The sequence below is a fragment of the Panthera onca genome, chromosome C2 (genome assembly GCF_046562875.1).
Source record: "Panthera onca isolate mPanOnc1 chromosome C2, mPanOnc1 haplotype 2, whole genome shotgun sequence".
NCBI lineage: Eukaryota > Metazoa > Chordata > Mammalia > Carnivora > Felidae > Panthera > Panthera onca.
The window spans coordinates 71,672,321-71,687,219 of record NC_138347.1 but is presented as its reverse complement, the minus strand read 5'-3'; the positions used below and the strand labels follow the sequence as shown (position 1 = coordinate 71,687,219).

The window sequence follows — 14,899 nt, the reverse complement described above, 5'->3', positions numbered from 1 at the left end:
CCAGGATTTGAAAGCATTTGAAAATAGTTTATGGGTGTTTTCTAACTCATAAAACCTCAATCAATATTTGCAGAAGTATGGGGTGGTAGAAAGTTGAAACAGTGGGCAAAGTAACAGGGAAAAACCTTGGGAGTTGAAATTTAACTTTGAGCAAGTCATTTGTCCTATTCACTAACAAGACTTGTGCTCTGAGACAGGAGATGGCCTCCGACTGTGGTTTTCAAACACAGGTCACAGCCCATTGAGATATCAATTTCATGGGTTGAAATCAACATTTCAAAAATTAAACGGAAATCTCCATAGCGTTTTGTACATAGCAAAGGTATTATTTCATAAAACTCTTGTTTCTTGTGAACACACACACATAAACACACATACACACACAAACATATACACACACATGTGTACGGAGTTGTGAAATAAAATTTTACCCAAAGTTTTAGCATCGAGTGCCATCAAAAATATTTGATCCTGGGGTGCCTGGGTGGCTCAGTCAGTTGGGTGTCTGCCTCTTAATTTTGGCTCAAGTCATGATCCCAGGGTCGTGGGATGGACCCCACACTGGGCTCTGCACGGAGCATGGGGCCTGCTTAAGATTCTCTGTCTCCTTCCCTCTGCCCCTCTCCCCCACTTTCTCTCTCTCTCTCTCTCAAATAAAATAAATAAATAAATAAATTGAATCTAAAAAAACTAAAAATTTTTTTGACCCTAAGATGGTCATTTGGTCCATTTGGTCCATATGGTCATTTGGACCATAGATACGACACCAGAAGGAACTCTGTTAGTGAGTTGGCATATTAATGTGTTTTTTAAATTTTGATAAAATATACATAACATAATCAGATTAATTAGTTAATTAATTAATTTTTGAGAAAGAGTGAGTGGGGGAGGGCAGAGACAGAGCCAGGCACAGGATCCAAAGCAGGCTCTGTGCTGATAGCAGCAAGACTGATGCGGGCTTGAGCTCACAAGCTGTGAGATCGTGATCTGAGCCAAAGTCCAACACTCAACTGACTGAGCCACCCAGGTTCCCCCAAAAAGATTAATGTTTTTAAATGTAAGGAACAAAGTACTAAAATGAAGAACCTCCCAACTCCAATTTGCATCCTCTTGTACCTTTGGGTTTATGATGCCTTTCTCCCTCCTCTACTCACCTTTTTTTTTTTTTTTCTTCCTAGGTTCCTGGTCTATAACTAAGGTAAGAGGTGTACATTTTGACTTTGATCTTATGGGACAAGCAGCCAAAGTTCCCTCTTGCTGCATCTGTGCCTGAGTTAGAGAGGAGAATGTGTCTACATGCAATTGTACATTTCTATTAAAAATAGGTTATTAAAAACAGTTAAACAGAAAGATTAACTAGAATCTACATAGGCATATAATTTGGAGCAGGATTTAGAGAACTACAGGTATGTCCTAGTGGGCACATCAGAGCCTTATGTATCTTTTCGGATCTGGACATTTTGCTGTCATAGACCCCAGCTTGCTTTTATTTTTGCTTGTATTTAACATTTGCATCCTTGTTATCTGTCTTTTAAGTATAAATTCTGTTTCCCCATTTGTCTTCTGTGTCCCCTGTCTTTTCAGAGGTATAGATTTGTTTCATATCTGCTTGTGAGTCTTTGTCTGATGCACTACACTACTACAGTAAATGTTAATAATAATGGCAATTAATTACCTTTTCTTCTCAGCCATTACCAATGAGTCTTTTTTTTTTCTGTAATCAGGACATTGAAAGCCGTTAAAGACAACTTTCCTTTTCTTAAGTAATAGTTGCTTAGAACTTTCCCATTTCCAGGCTTTTCCCCACTCTGGCCACATTTACTCAAGTGGCTTGGGCTCTGAACTAGCTGCACATTATATCTGTATAACCGTGTGGTTTAAGGAACTTTCCTACTTTTTAATTCACTGGCGAAGGAAATAAAAGGGTGTTATCTCCATGTGGCCAATGGGGAAACTGATACATGGAGCCATTAAACCCATGTTTCTACACCACAATCGGTAACAGCTCTGAGACCAGTTGCTGACTTCTAGGCTGGGATGCCTTTTCACTATGTCAGTGGCTCTTCTGGCTTGGTTTTTTCCTGCAATTTCTCCTTCACCAAATAGCAAGACTTCTGCTTTCATCTCCAGGTGAAGAAAAAAGGGAGAGGGAGAGAATTTTATAGCTGATGACTCCTGTACCCTTTTCTCCACCAGTAATTCCCCTGATGTAGCTGTCAGGTATTTCTGTAGACTAGGGTCTTTTAACATTGGCATGCCACAGGCTCGTTGTCACTTCAGAATCTTTGCGCAAATCATTCTCCTAGGCTGACAGCCTCATTTCTTCCTCTTCATTGACCTAAAATCCTACACTAGTCTGCAGACATCGTCCATGTTACTTTTCTGCCTGACTCTGCTCCATCCCACCCAGGCTGACTCCACCAACGCTGACCAAAGTCTATTATGTGCCAGTTTACTGTGTGTTTTTAGGAGCTTGTGCCTGTCGTATCTCATTTAAACACACAGAAAATCTGCAAGGCAGGTATTTTAATCCCATTTTCAGTAAGCATTACTAAGAGAGATGAATTTTGTCTGAATGACCCATCTGTATGGCAGGGCAAACATTTAATTACCTAACACCTGCTCTTCTTATAGTCCTGTGAAATATCCTCTTCCCATTTAAAGCCCCAGGCCCGTCTCCCATTCCTTAGCTCAGCATGGCATATAAGCCGCAATTGTCCAGGATGGAGGAAAAAATTTTCCTTTCCCCAAACTGCAAGAATTTCAGTTCTAAGGTCTCTTACGTCTGAAGAAGATTGGACCTTGAATAATAGGCATTTCAGTTAGGCCAGATAGTTTAAATAAAGATGATGAAAAGCTGATGTCATTGCAAGCATCCAAATTATTGGGTCTCCAGAAGTGGGAGCTAATGTTGTGTAATAATGGCAACCTCAATGACAACAGTGAAAACCAGATTAAAAAAATAAGATGTTGGACCATTTGTATGGAATACCAAACAAAGCAAACTTGCCTCTCAGTGGGTATAGATTCTGCAACAAAGCAAGACAAATTTATATTCATCTACTTGAAATTGCAGAGGAGGGAGAGCCTGCAAAACTTCTAGGGAGAAAGGGGTAGTAAAGGGAATTTAATTCCATAGTGTCCATTATTGCTAATAAAAGATATGAAATTAAAAATATAATTGACATACTGTTTAAAGTGGTGTCCTCTTGGTTGTTTCATTTTAGTGACTGTAAATTTTTTCAGGTTACCTTTAAAAAAATTTTTTTTTCATTATGGTAAGTGTACTTTTTAATTCCCATTCCCTACTTCTCCCATCCCCCCTCTGACTCCCCTTTGGTCACCATTAGTTTGTTCTCTATAGTTAAGAGTCTGTTTCTTGGTTTGTCTTTTTTTTTCTTTTCTCATTCATTTTATTTCTTAAATTCCACATATGAGTGAGGTCAGATGGTATTTGTCTTTCTTTGACTTATTTTGCTTAGCATTATCATCTCTAGCTCTATCCATGTCATTGCAAATAGCAAGATTTTATTATTTTTTATGGCCAAATAATATTCCATTTTATCTGTACACCACGTCTTCTTTATCCATTCATCTATGGATGGACGCTTGGATTCCTTGCATAGTTTGGCTATATAAAATAGAGATGCATGTATCCCTTTGATTTTGTGTGTGTGTGTGTGTGTGTGTGTGTGTGTGTGTGTGTGTCTTTTGGTAACCACCAGCAGTGCTATTACTGGCCCCAGGGTAGTTCTATTTTTAAATTTTGAGGAAACTCCATACAGTTTTCCACAGTTGCTGTACCAGTGAATGTAAAATTTTTAATTTGGATTTTCGTAGGTTCCTCCTAACCTTGGTATCCTTAGCCCGTTTGTCCATGTGGCTGTAAGATTTTCACCTCGATTCTAGCCATGTTTGTTAAGATCCCACAGGGCAAGGAAAGGGAGAAGGGACTCAGCCGGCCCATTGTCAGAATTTCAAGGCGGCCCCTCCACAGCTAATCCCTATCCGTCCCATTCCTCGATTTCACTTTTTCCTGCGTAGACCCTCTAAAATGCAGCTATGTTTCTGCTTATAAGGTTTAAAAATATTCCTCTCTGGGGCGAGATTTTAAAGAACGGGGGGCAAAGGGAAGGGGGCGGTGCGCAAACCTCGTGGTACTTCCTGAAATTTAGCGCAGAATTGGGGGAAGAGCCGGAGCCCAAGCCAGGAAACGGATTTGCATTTTAAAGGATTGTTCATTGTCCCTCAGGGCTCGGACTTGGAAAGCGCTTTATCTATGACTCTTTTATGGCCCTGCCCGTTTTCTCGCTTTGTACCTGTTTGTAAACTTGTCCAATCTTCTTGCCTGGACCGACTAGAGGCGGGGAGCGGGTGTGATTGTTGGAAAGAGTTTAAAAAGTGACAAGAATCCTATTTTGTTATGCATTACACAACCTTATAATAACAATAATGGCAATGAACATTAAAGTTCATCTACAATTATGCCCCCCTAATAAATCACTTGTTTCTGCTTTCCTTTTCATTCCCTCATGCATTAAACATTATGCAAAGCACTGTGCCCGTCTTGGTCCACGTGCATTTTTTACACATCCTAAATACAAACTTGCATTCTGCTTTTAATTCTTTTTCCTTTTTGCTTATCCTAAGCACTTCTGAGGCTGCAAAATATATACTCACAATATGTCTTTATTGGCTACCTAATATTCCAACTAGGGCATACACTTTAAGGAATTATTTCAGTGTTAAGTATCCAAGATGTAAAAGTAAACGCCAACACCATCACCCTTTGTACTGCAAGGCCTGGAGGTCGGTCAAGGTTAGACGGAGAGCTCCGGGTATCAAGGCTGCGGCCCGGGACGCGGCGGAAGGCGACGAGGAGGAAGCCAGTGCGGGTTCCACGGCTCCTCCCGGCACCTGCAGGCTTGGCGCCTTTTCCCTCCGACCACGCCCCAACCCGCTCCTCCCCGCCCCTCCGCGCACACTAGTCGAGCGCCCTTGTCCCAGTGCGTGCTCACGGCTCGCCCAAGGCAGTCCATTTCCAGGGCACCTCTGGGGTGTACGTGAGGCAGGAAGTGACGCAAAGCCTGGGGGGGTCGGAAGAGGGCGGGGCCAGGTTATAAACAGCCGGTTGGGGGCGTACATCCCCCACAGAGCCTCAGCTTCGGCCTGTAGCGGCTCGGGCGGTAGCGGCCGGAGGGGGAGACTGTGTGAGTGACGCGCCGAAGCTAGAATCTCGCCGACCCTCCTGGCCTCCCCTCAGCCTGCTGGGCGGGTGCGAGCGGTCTCCGGTGCGGGCCCCCTTGGTGCTGTCCAGCTGCATTGGGGGACCGCAGGGGGCGCGGGGAGGCGCAGGGGGGGGGCGGGAGGAGAGGGCGGGATGGAGCGGGGCCCGCGTGCGGGACTGGAAGGGGCCGCCGCGGCGCGGGGAGCGGGCTGCAGGTGCAGCAAGGTGGAGCCGCGGCGCGGAGAAGGGCTGCCCTTCTCTGCCTTTCTGCGCCCTTCTCGTCTCGCCGGGCGGCGAATGGTTTCTCCGTTAAGGCACTGAAGGCGGGATGAGGGGTACCCGGCTGTCGCTCTGCGCCTCGCCATTCTGCTTCCGGCCGTTCCTCAGGCCACCCCGATCCCTTGTCCTCACTAGCTCGTCCTTAAAAGATACAGGACCTCGTGGGACAGCCATAGGCCGCGGGCGCGGGAGTGCGAGCCACGCTGCCGCAGCGTAGACTGGCTCTGCTGGGAGCACGTGGCTACTCCGGGAAGTTTCCCCAAAGAACTGCTGTCGGGGTGCGCGGGTGACCTTGAGCTTGTAGCCCTACGTTCTCTTGGCGCCTACCCTGATCGTGGTCTCACTGCTCAAAGTGACAGAGCTGTCCTCCACTCGGTTACGAGTGTGCCCTGGGAATTTGATGTGAGCTTCTGTAAGCCGTGCGTTTGAACTCCGGCACAACCTGATCTTTCAGCGATGCCGTTGGCTTTGTGTGTGGGTTCTCAGTTTTCCCTAGGCAGAAGCTGTTTGAATGCCGCAGGTGCTGACTCGAAGAATATTCTGATTGCTTTCCTTGTTATAAGATGGGAGATTCAGAAATAAGACTTCTACTTTATGAAAGCTGTGGTCTAGAGGCCAAGTGAAAGCTGTTTAGATTAGAATTGGCTTTCCCTTTCAGGAAATTAGCAGTATGGTTAAAGGGCTTGCTATATTGACAAATGTCTTAGACGCCCATTGTGTCACTTTCTAGTGGATAGCTTTCTAATGTAGTGGGTAGGGTAAGAAAATATTTTGTGACTTGACTTTTTTCGGTCAACGTTTTTTTCCTCTGTTTGTAGCGACCTTGGGTAAAGCAGGGAACTTAATTGTTTCTGCTTTCTCCCTTTTTTGGGGGGTGCGGTGAGAGGATTGAAGTAGGAAGTAGTTGTCCTCTTACAAAAGTACATGGATACCTGATATCTTTATTCCAGGCTTAGATAGGAGTTGGAATACTAGATGCTGATTCAGTTGCCTCTGAGCTAGGGAGTTTGACCTTACTGACAAAGACGTTTAAGGTGATTTCCAGAAGTTGTTGTCTACTGCAAAATTCAAGTTTAGTCTATTTAAAGTACTTCTTGGCTCTTCTTTTTTCTGTTTTGGATTATCATAAATTTAGTATACTTCACAAGATCTAGAACTTAAAACGTTTTGTCATCGATATGAAATATTTTCCAAAAATCGACTTACAGCACAGCACCTTTTAACTTTTCTTTGATAGAATATGGAATGTTTTTGTGAAGTAATGGTTGTGAACTTAGCCTGTACTGAAGATTGTTGGGTAGAGACAACAACTCCGCTAACTCTGCCCTAGGTTGTGGCAGTTATTTGCCTCTGATAACGTACTTAACTATAGTGGAGCAAGGTGCCCGGCGAAACTTGAATCAGACAACAACGAAAGCTAGTTAAAAATGATCTTCTGAGGCCTTTTGGAACCCTTCTCTGGATGTGCCATTTGTCTGCTTTCTCAGATGAGCACTGTACAGGTAGACTGAATTGGACAATCTTTTTACAGAAAGCTGAATAGAAATGAAGATTCTCCTTGTTTTCCTCTATGGGGTTTCATTTTAGACCCTTAAAACTAGGAAAGAGCTTGACCATCCTGGGTAGACACAATTATTATATGTGTCCTGGGGGCCCTGAAGAAGTTTTGTAGGTTCATGTCATCTTTTCATTTCTCCTGCAAATGCATAGGGAAGCAATTTGCAAAACAGGTATCCATAACCAATTGCTTAAGATCTTGGAGCCCCACCAGGTAACCTTTTAAGTTTTTCTACCTTTTTTTTAAATTTGTTTGTTTACTTATTTTGAGAGAGAGAGCAGGGGAGGGGCAGAGAGAGAGGGAGAGAGAGAGAATTCCATGCTGTCATCACAGAGCCCAGTGCAGGACTCGAACTCATGAACCATAAGATCAGGACCTGAACCAAAACTGAGTTGGATGCTAAACCGACTGAGCCACCCAGGTGCCCGTGAAGTTTTTCTACTTAAAAAAAAAATTTTTTTTAATGTTTATTTTTGAGAGAGACAGAGACAGAATGCGAGTGGGTTAGGGGCAGAGAGAGAGGGAGACACAGAATCCGAAGCAGGCTCCAGGCTCCACGCTGTCAGCACAGGGCCCCACGCGGGGCTCAAACTCACGATCTGTGAGATCATGACCTGAGCTGAAGTCGGACGCTCAACCGACTGAGCCACACAGGCGCCCCTGAAGTTTTTCTCCTTTTTAAAATCTCCCTACTATCCATGCTTTGTCCTGTGATTCCAGAATAAACCAGAGTAGTGGCAGAGATGGGAGATGATTCCAGTTCCAAGTGCAAGGTTTTCATTGTATTCTTTTTTATGTAATTTCCAAATGATATGAGAAATGAACTTTACATACATTTAAGTATGTCCCCATACTGTTAAGAAATAAAATATCTTTCTTTGTTAATTATTCTTTGTAAATTCCCTATCAAGTATAGGGTAGCGAAATCAATCAGAGAACATAAAGATGTTCCCTGAGCTGAGTCAAGAAGAAAGGAAGGATGAGTAGAACAAAGGAAGGATGTTAGTAGAGGCAGGGACTGAATTCTGTCTCATTTTGGAGATAGTAGAGGGCAGCACTTAGTAGGTAGTGAAGTTCTTTAGAACAAAGAGCCTTAAAAGCAAGTAGAGGAACTTTGTTTCATGTGTGCTGCAAGGACTTGAGGCTGTGGCGCATTTTCCAAATGGAAGTAGATTTGTCAATAATAAACAAGTGACTCATTCTTATTTCAGGTAAAATGGAGTAGCAGTTTTGGGTATGTTATACATAGATGACCATGTATTTTGGTGCAAAGATCCCTCCATCCTCAGCTGTATGTATTGTGTACAGACTCCTGGTCTTGAGACACCCCAAAGTAGCTTAAGACCTCAAGGCATTTACTGTATTTAAAAACATTAAATAGAAATTAATGCCACATTTGAAGAAAGTAGGAATGAGATGATATGAATTATAAAGAAGTTTAGGACTGTAGTCTAGCTTGTACCTTCGCCTGCCTCCTGTCTTCCATCCCATGGCTCAATTAAAAGGCATTTCAGAAAGAAAAAAAAAAGACTCAGTTACTCCTTCCATTTCATGTTCAAAACATACACGGCTCTGTTTTGCTTACTTTAATTTTCATTATTAATGTGAGAAACTGAATAGGTTTTCAAGTTACCATTGAGAGCACCAAAGATACACAAAGTGCTAATATGTACAAAAATCCAGTTGGTGTTTGGTTTGTCTCTTGTTATGGATTATCAGCAATGGTGGTGACATCGTGAAATAAGCTGTAATAAAAGATGTTTGGCTTTTAGATGCCATCTTTTAACAGAACTATGTAACTATAAACAGAACTGTTTATAGACAGTGATTATAACTGGTAGGAAAAGTTTCTCTGATGCTTCTAGAGTACATAAATTAGAGTGATTTCAGTTCAAAGAAAATTCAGTAAGGGGTTCTTTTCAATACAAAGCTTTATCATGTATGAAGTCATTTTGAAAGAATGACTCAATTTTTTTGTATATAAAACTTAAGGAGTAACTTTTGTAGATATCCTAGAATTATCGTGTTATTCATAGATGCGGGGTTAAATTATGAAGTTAAAATGGGAATTGCCTAAGTCACAATTTTTTCCTCTGACTTGATTTCTTTTATGTTATAGTCTTCATTTTGTGTCTGGATATTGAAATAGAAATAACATACTGGTGTTCTCAGTTAAAACTGTACTTAGATTTTAATTATACAAAATCATAATTACATGTTCTATTAATATCTGTTTATGCAGAATTGCAATCAACTCAATCTCATCATTTATTTAAATCCTTTATTTAGATCATTTATTTAAAAGTGTTGTCACTTTAATCTCAAAATTAATTTAAAACTGGAAACCTTGAGGAATGGCTGGTTCAGATCAGCATTAAACTTGTAAACTGGTTTTTCCTAGAAAAGGGTGATTAAAATTGGTTCAGGGTGGGGTCTTCTAGTTCTGGTTCTAGTGATTGGGTTTGTAGGGTTCTGGTGCAGTGATAATGGTAAACTTTTTGTACCAGATAGGGCAAGAGACTTTGCTTCTAAGAATATGATCTTGCTTCTTGGCTCTGGTCGTTAAAGCTTGGGGATTAAATTTTTGTTGTTGTTAATAGGTTTTGATAGGAGACTTTTCTAATGCCAGTTTATATAACGTCTTTTATTTTATAGTCTGTATATATCTCAGTTTGCTTTGTGACATGTGCATGTTAAATGCTCTGTTAAGTGTACTTGTAGTGTAGGAAAAGCCTTAAAATAGTATGAAATAAATGACCATTTTATATATCTCAACATAATATCGCTTTAAAACATTTAGATGCACTCAAATCAAATTAATTAGAAAATCTGGATTTCACTAAATACCAGTGCTTTAACTTAACATAGAACTCTGTTGGTTATAGAGGTGTTTTTCACCTTTAAAATGGGTGTTAAGTTGCCTGGCTGGCTCAGTTGGTAGAGCATGTGACTCTTGATCTCTGGGTTGTAAGTTCAAGCCCCATGTTGGGTGTAGAGATTATTTGAAAATAAAAAAATCTTTTAGCAGTGCCTGGGTGGCTCAGTTGGTTGAGCATCCAACTCTTGATTTCGGCTCAGGCCTTGATCCCAGGGTCGTGGGATTGAGCCCTGTGTCTCTGTGCTGAGTGTGGAGCCTGCTTGGGATTCTCTCTGTCTTCCCTCTGCACCTTCCCCTGTTTGGGATTCTCTCTCTCCCTCTCTTCCCTCTATCCCTCCCCCACTCTCTTTCTTTTCTCTTTCTCTCAAATAAAAAAAATTTTAAATCTTTAAAAAATAATAAAATGGCTGTCATTTATTTATTTTTAAATTTATTTTATTTATGGATAGTTGACATACAATATATAGTTTTAGGTACACAACATAGTGATTTGAAGGTTAAGATTAATTTCTTAAATTTCTGGAGATGAGAACAGAATTTTTATAACTCAGTAACCCATTGAACTTCAGTTTTTGGATTATCAGTTTTCAGCCTTGAATAAGACACTGAACATCTCAGATGGTTGGCTTCTTTGTGTGTAAAACAGCATGGTGTGTTTTTCTTTTGTCTATTCGTTTTGCATCAAAGATCTGTCAAATCATTTGTAAGAACTGTTCCTTTAATCAGAAGGATCATGTTTTCTCTCCTTTTATATTGAAGATGGTTTGTTACAGGTCTTTTTAGCATGACCAGTCTTGACTTAATTCTACTTTGGGTTTTTTTTCCCCCCAGGTGCTAGTCTATTGTATTTGTCCCTTTGACTACTAAATTCAGTTACTTAAATTTACCTACCATGGTAAATAGACATGGTAGAACCATGGTAGGAAGAACTTGAAATAATAGTACAGTATATATCCATATTCATGTACCCTTTATTCTGATTCATCAATTATTAACAGTTACCACATTTGCTTTACTTCTTATACACTTTTTTAAAAATTTTTTTTAACGTTTATTCATTTTTTGAGATACAGAGACAGAGCATGAGCAGGGGAGGGGCGGAGAGAGAAGGAGACACAGAATCCGAAGCAGGCTTCAGACTCTGAGCTGTCAGCACAGATCCCAATGTGGGGCTCGAACTCGCAAACTGTGAGATCATGACCTGAGCCGATGCCGGACGTTTAACCGACTGAGCCACCCAGGCGCCCCAATTTCTTATATGCTTTTAAAGTAATTTATTAATTTATTTTTAGTCTATTTTGAGAGAGGAAGTGAGCAGGGGAGGGACAGAGAGAGAGAATCCCAAGCAGGCTTGCACCATGAGTGCAGAACCCAGTGTGGGGCTCAAACTCATGAAATCCAGAGTGGGATGTTTAACCGACTGAGCCACCTACGTGCCTCTAGGTGCCCCTCTTAGACCCCCTTTTTTTTTTAGACCCTTTTTTTTAAACTAAACTATTTGAAATAAGTGTTAGGATACTTCATCCTTTCTTTTTTTTTTTTTTAAGTTTTCCAATTTTTTTTTTTTTAGTAATCTCTACACCCAACATATGGCTTGAACTCATGACCCTGAGATCAAGAGTTACATGGTCTTTCAATGGAGCCAGCCAGGTGCCCCAATACTAAATTCTTAAATTCTTCAGCATTAATCTCCTAAGAACAAGGGCATTCTTTTCCAAAAACAGAATAAATCATCACACTCTCCAAATCTAATATAATCAAATCGAATATGTCACACTCTCCAGATCTAATCTGATACAATACTGTTATCCACTATGTAGTCTGTATTCAGATTTCTTATTTTTCCCAATGATATCCTTTGTAGTTGTTCTCACCTCCACCCCACCTCAACTCAGGATCTAATCAAGGATTATATTAAATTTAGTTTTCCTATGAACTAAATGTCTTTATTAAAGACCCTTTCTGGGAATGTGATAATATATTTAAAAGTAAACTTGATATATAATAATTTAGCATGGTAATGAAAACCTCTTATAACTGGTACAATGGTATCTATTTTGTATTAAATTTCTGTTTTAATACTAGGTTCTTTTGTGTGGCAGCTCAGAATGATGGATCAAGCCAGATCAGCATTCTCTACCTTGGTAAGATATTTTAAGTTTTATTATTCCTTGTCACCAGTTTGTGAGAATATGAAATATAGAAGAATGGCTCTCACCCAATAAGCATGAAGTAATATTCAAAGCTATCATAAAGTATTTTTTTATGTTGAAGTGGTGGCTTGGCGATGTAACTCCTCCCACAAAGGGTATCTTCAGTCTTGTGTGGAGTTAACTATGGGAAATCTTGTAAGAACATACAGGGTATTTCAAGTATGGTAGGAGGGGGACAGCCACATTGATAAGATGAACAAAGAAAGCTGATCAAAATGTATACCTATGTTAGTAGACATATGTAACAGAAACCCTGAATGAAAAGGCTGAATGAGATGAAAAAGGCCAGTGTGTGATCTAGCCCCCATCTACCATTGACAGAACTAGGTATCAGGAAGAATGTTGCTTTGAAAGAGGAACTTCTTTTTCCTTAAGAATATATAGCAAGTCATAGTAATGGTCCACTACTAAGTATAGTACCTAACCAAACTTTTGGTAAATGTTCCTCTTCCCTTTCTTCTCTTTCATGATGCTTTCTTTCTCTCTTTTCTTCAAATCTCAGTTTGGTGGAGAACCATTGTCCTATACCCGGTTTAGTCTGGCTCGGCAAGTAGATGGTGACAATAGTCATGTGGAGATGAAACTAGCTGCAGACGAAGAAGAAAATGTTGACAATAACATGAGGGATAATGGTGCCAGTGTCACAAAACCAAAAAGGTTTAATGGATTTATCTGCTATGGGACTATCGCTATAATCCTCTTTTTCTTGATTGGTAAGAGTGGCTATTCAAAACTTAAATGTTCCTTGGGAGTGACTCCAGGAAATCTGTTAATTCAGCCAAGCAAACATTTATTTTGTGCCTTTTTATGTGCCATTATGCTAGGCACTAGGAATACAACAACAATGACTAAGATTCTATGCCTGCCTTTGAGTTTGGCCTGGTGGAAGAAGAGAGACACATGAATCATTTCATTGTAATGTGCAAATGTTATACTAGAAATACACACAGGATATCTGTAGCATAGAAGCTTGGCCTAAGGATTTAAAGAAGGCTTCTGGGAAGAAAAGTTACCTATATTTTAAAAAGGTAACTATTTAGGGGCACCTCGCTGGCTCAGTCAGTAGAGCATGTGACTCTTGATCTCGGGGCCAAGAGTTCAAGCCCCAGGTTGGGTATAGAGATTACTTAAATAAATAAATAAATAAACTTAAACACAATTAAAAGGCAAGTATTTAGAGTTACTATAAAGTTGACTCTTGAACAACATGGACTTGAACTGTGTGGGTCCACTTATATGCAGATTTTTTAAAATACGTATGTATATATTTATTTATTTTGAGAGAGAGCGAGAGTGAGTGGGGGGCAGGGCAGAGAGAGGAGAGAGAGAATCCCAAGCAGGCTCTGCACTGCCAGCGCAGAGCCAGATGGAGGGCTTGAACCCATGAACCGTGAGATCATGACCTGAGATGAAACCAAGAGTCGGACGCTTGACTGACTGAGCCACCCAGGTGCCCCTCAATAAATACATTGGAAAAGTTTTTGGAGATTTGTGACAATTTGAAAAACTTGCACACCAACTGTGTAGTGTAGAAATACTGAAAAAGATAAGAAAAAGACAGATATTGTAAGAATGTGGCACATAACATATATAACATACAAATATGTGTTAATCAACTCTTTATGGTACCATAAGGCTTCCAGTCAACTGTAGGTTATTAGTAGTTAATGTTTTTGGAGAGTCAAAAGTTACATGCAGATTTTCTACTGTGTGGGGGTATACACCCCTAACCCCTGCATCGTTCAAGAGTCAACTGTATGATTTATTACATTGAATGGTTTAAAATATAAAAAAATTGACATTCATTACTTACTTTCCAACTGCTTACAGTTTGATTAAAGCCAGTATTTTCAAGGCTTAGCTGAAAATATTAACAGTTCCTATAGGAATATATTGTCAGTTCTGAAACTTTTTATCCATAGGATTTATGATTGGCTACTTGGGCTATTGTAAACGTGTAGAAGCAAAGTCTGAATGTGAGAGACCAGCAGGAACAGAGTCTCTGGAGGTAGAGGGAACCGAACCTTCAGAAACAGAAGAGTACTTTCCTGAAGCACCTTCTCACTTATTTTGGTCGGACCTCAAAACAATGCTGTCAGAGAAACTGAGTAACACAGAGTTCACCAGCACCATCAGGTAAACTTGAGCTACTTCACAAATTTAATCTCAGTCCCTAACAAATACTGATTATTTAGAGCAGTGAAACAAAACAAACATGACAGTCTGGAGGAAAGACTTCTTACAGTAGGGGAGACTTCCCATGTTTAGCTGGAGGGTAAAGAATTAGTAAAGAATTCAAACTTGTTGGATGGGGAAAAAATTTTTGTGAGGACACTCCTTTTTCTTTAAAAAATTCAGAGGTCTTTGATCTTTTTGTCATCTGGTCTTTTAAGCTTGTTGCCTGCTGTCAGACTTTCTTTGCTTTGATTTTCATCTCAACCCCTTGTAAGGCACACTGAGCTTTGCTACCATCAACAAGGGCATCAGTAGCCTTTTTTATTCTTTAGATCAGGACTAACTTGACTGCCCGACTTGATATAGAGACGTATCATGTCTCTAGTATTCGTGATTTCTTCTGGTTCTCATTAATCCATATAGCCTTAGAAGTGTCCTTAAGGTTTCTGTCCTTCGATTTTGAAGACCTTCCTTAGACACATACATAACCCCGTGTAAAGAACGTATTCATCGTTTACTTATTAGCTGGCTTCCAGTAGTTACAGTGGTACAATGATTCTCTTAGTCTT

At 40.4% G+C, this 14,899-nt stretch overlaps 1 protein-coding gene across 7 annotated transcripts in view; it reads left to right on the top strand.

Moving 5' to 3' along the window:
* The window catches only part of TFRC (transferrin receptor), a 75,367-nt gene that overhangs the window by 40,623 nt on the left and 19,845 nt on the right, over window positions 1-14,899 (top strand). For 2 of the 7 annotated variants that reach the window (XM_078453089.2, XM_078453090.2), the window contains 4 exons: window positions 1,179-1,198; window positions 12,045-12,086; window positions 12,658-12,868; window positions 14,078-14,291. In XM_078453089.2, the coding sequence (XP_078309215.1) occupies window positions 1,179-1,198; window positions 12,045-12,086; window positions 12,658-12,868; window positions 14,078-14,291 (487 nt within the window). Of the gene's footprint in view, window positions 1-1,178; window positions 1,199-5,101; window positions 5,211-5,268; window positions 5,292-7,213; window positions 7,278-12,027; window positions 12,087-12,657; window positions 12,869-14,077; window positions 14,292-14,899 lie in introns of those variants that run through there. The other 5 variants (XM_078453091.2, XM_078453088.2, XM_081796593.1 and 2 more) reach the window with 5 other exon arrangements.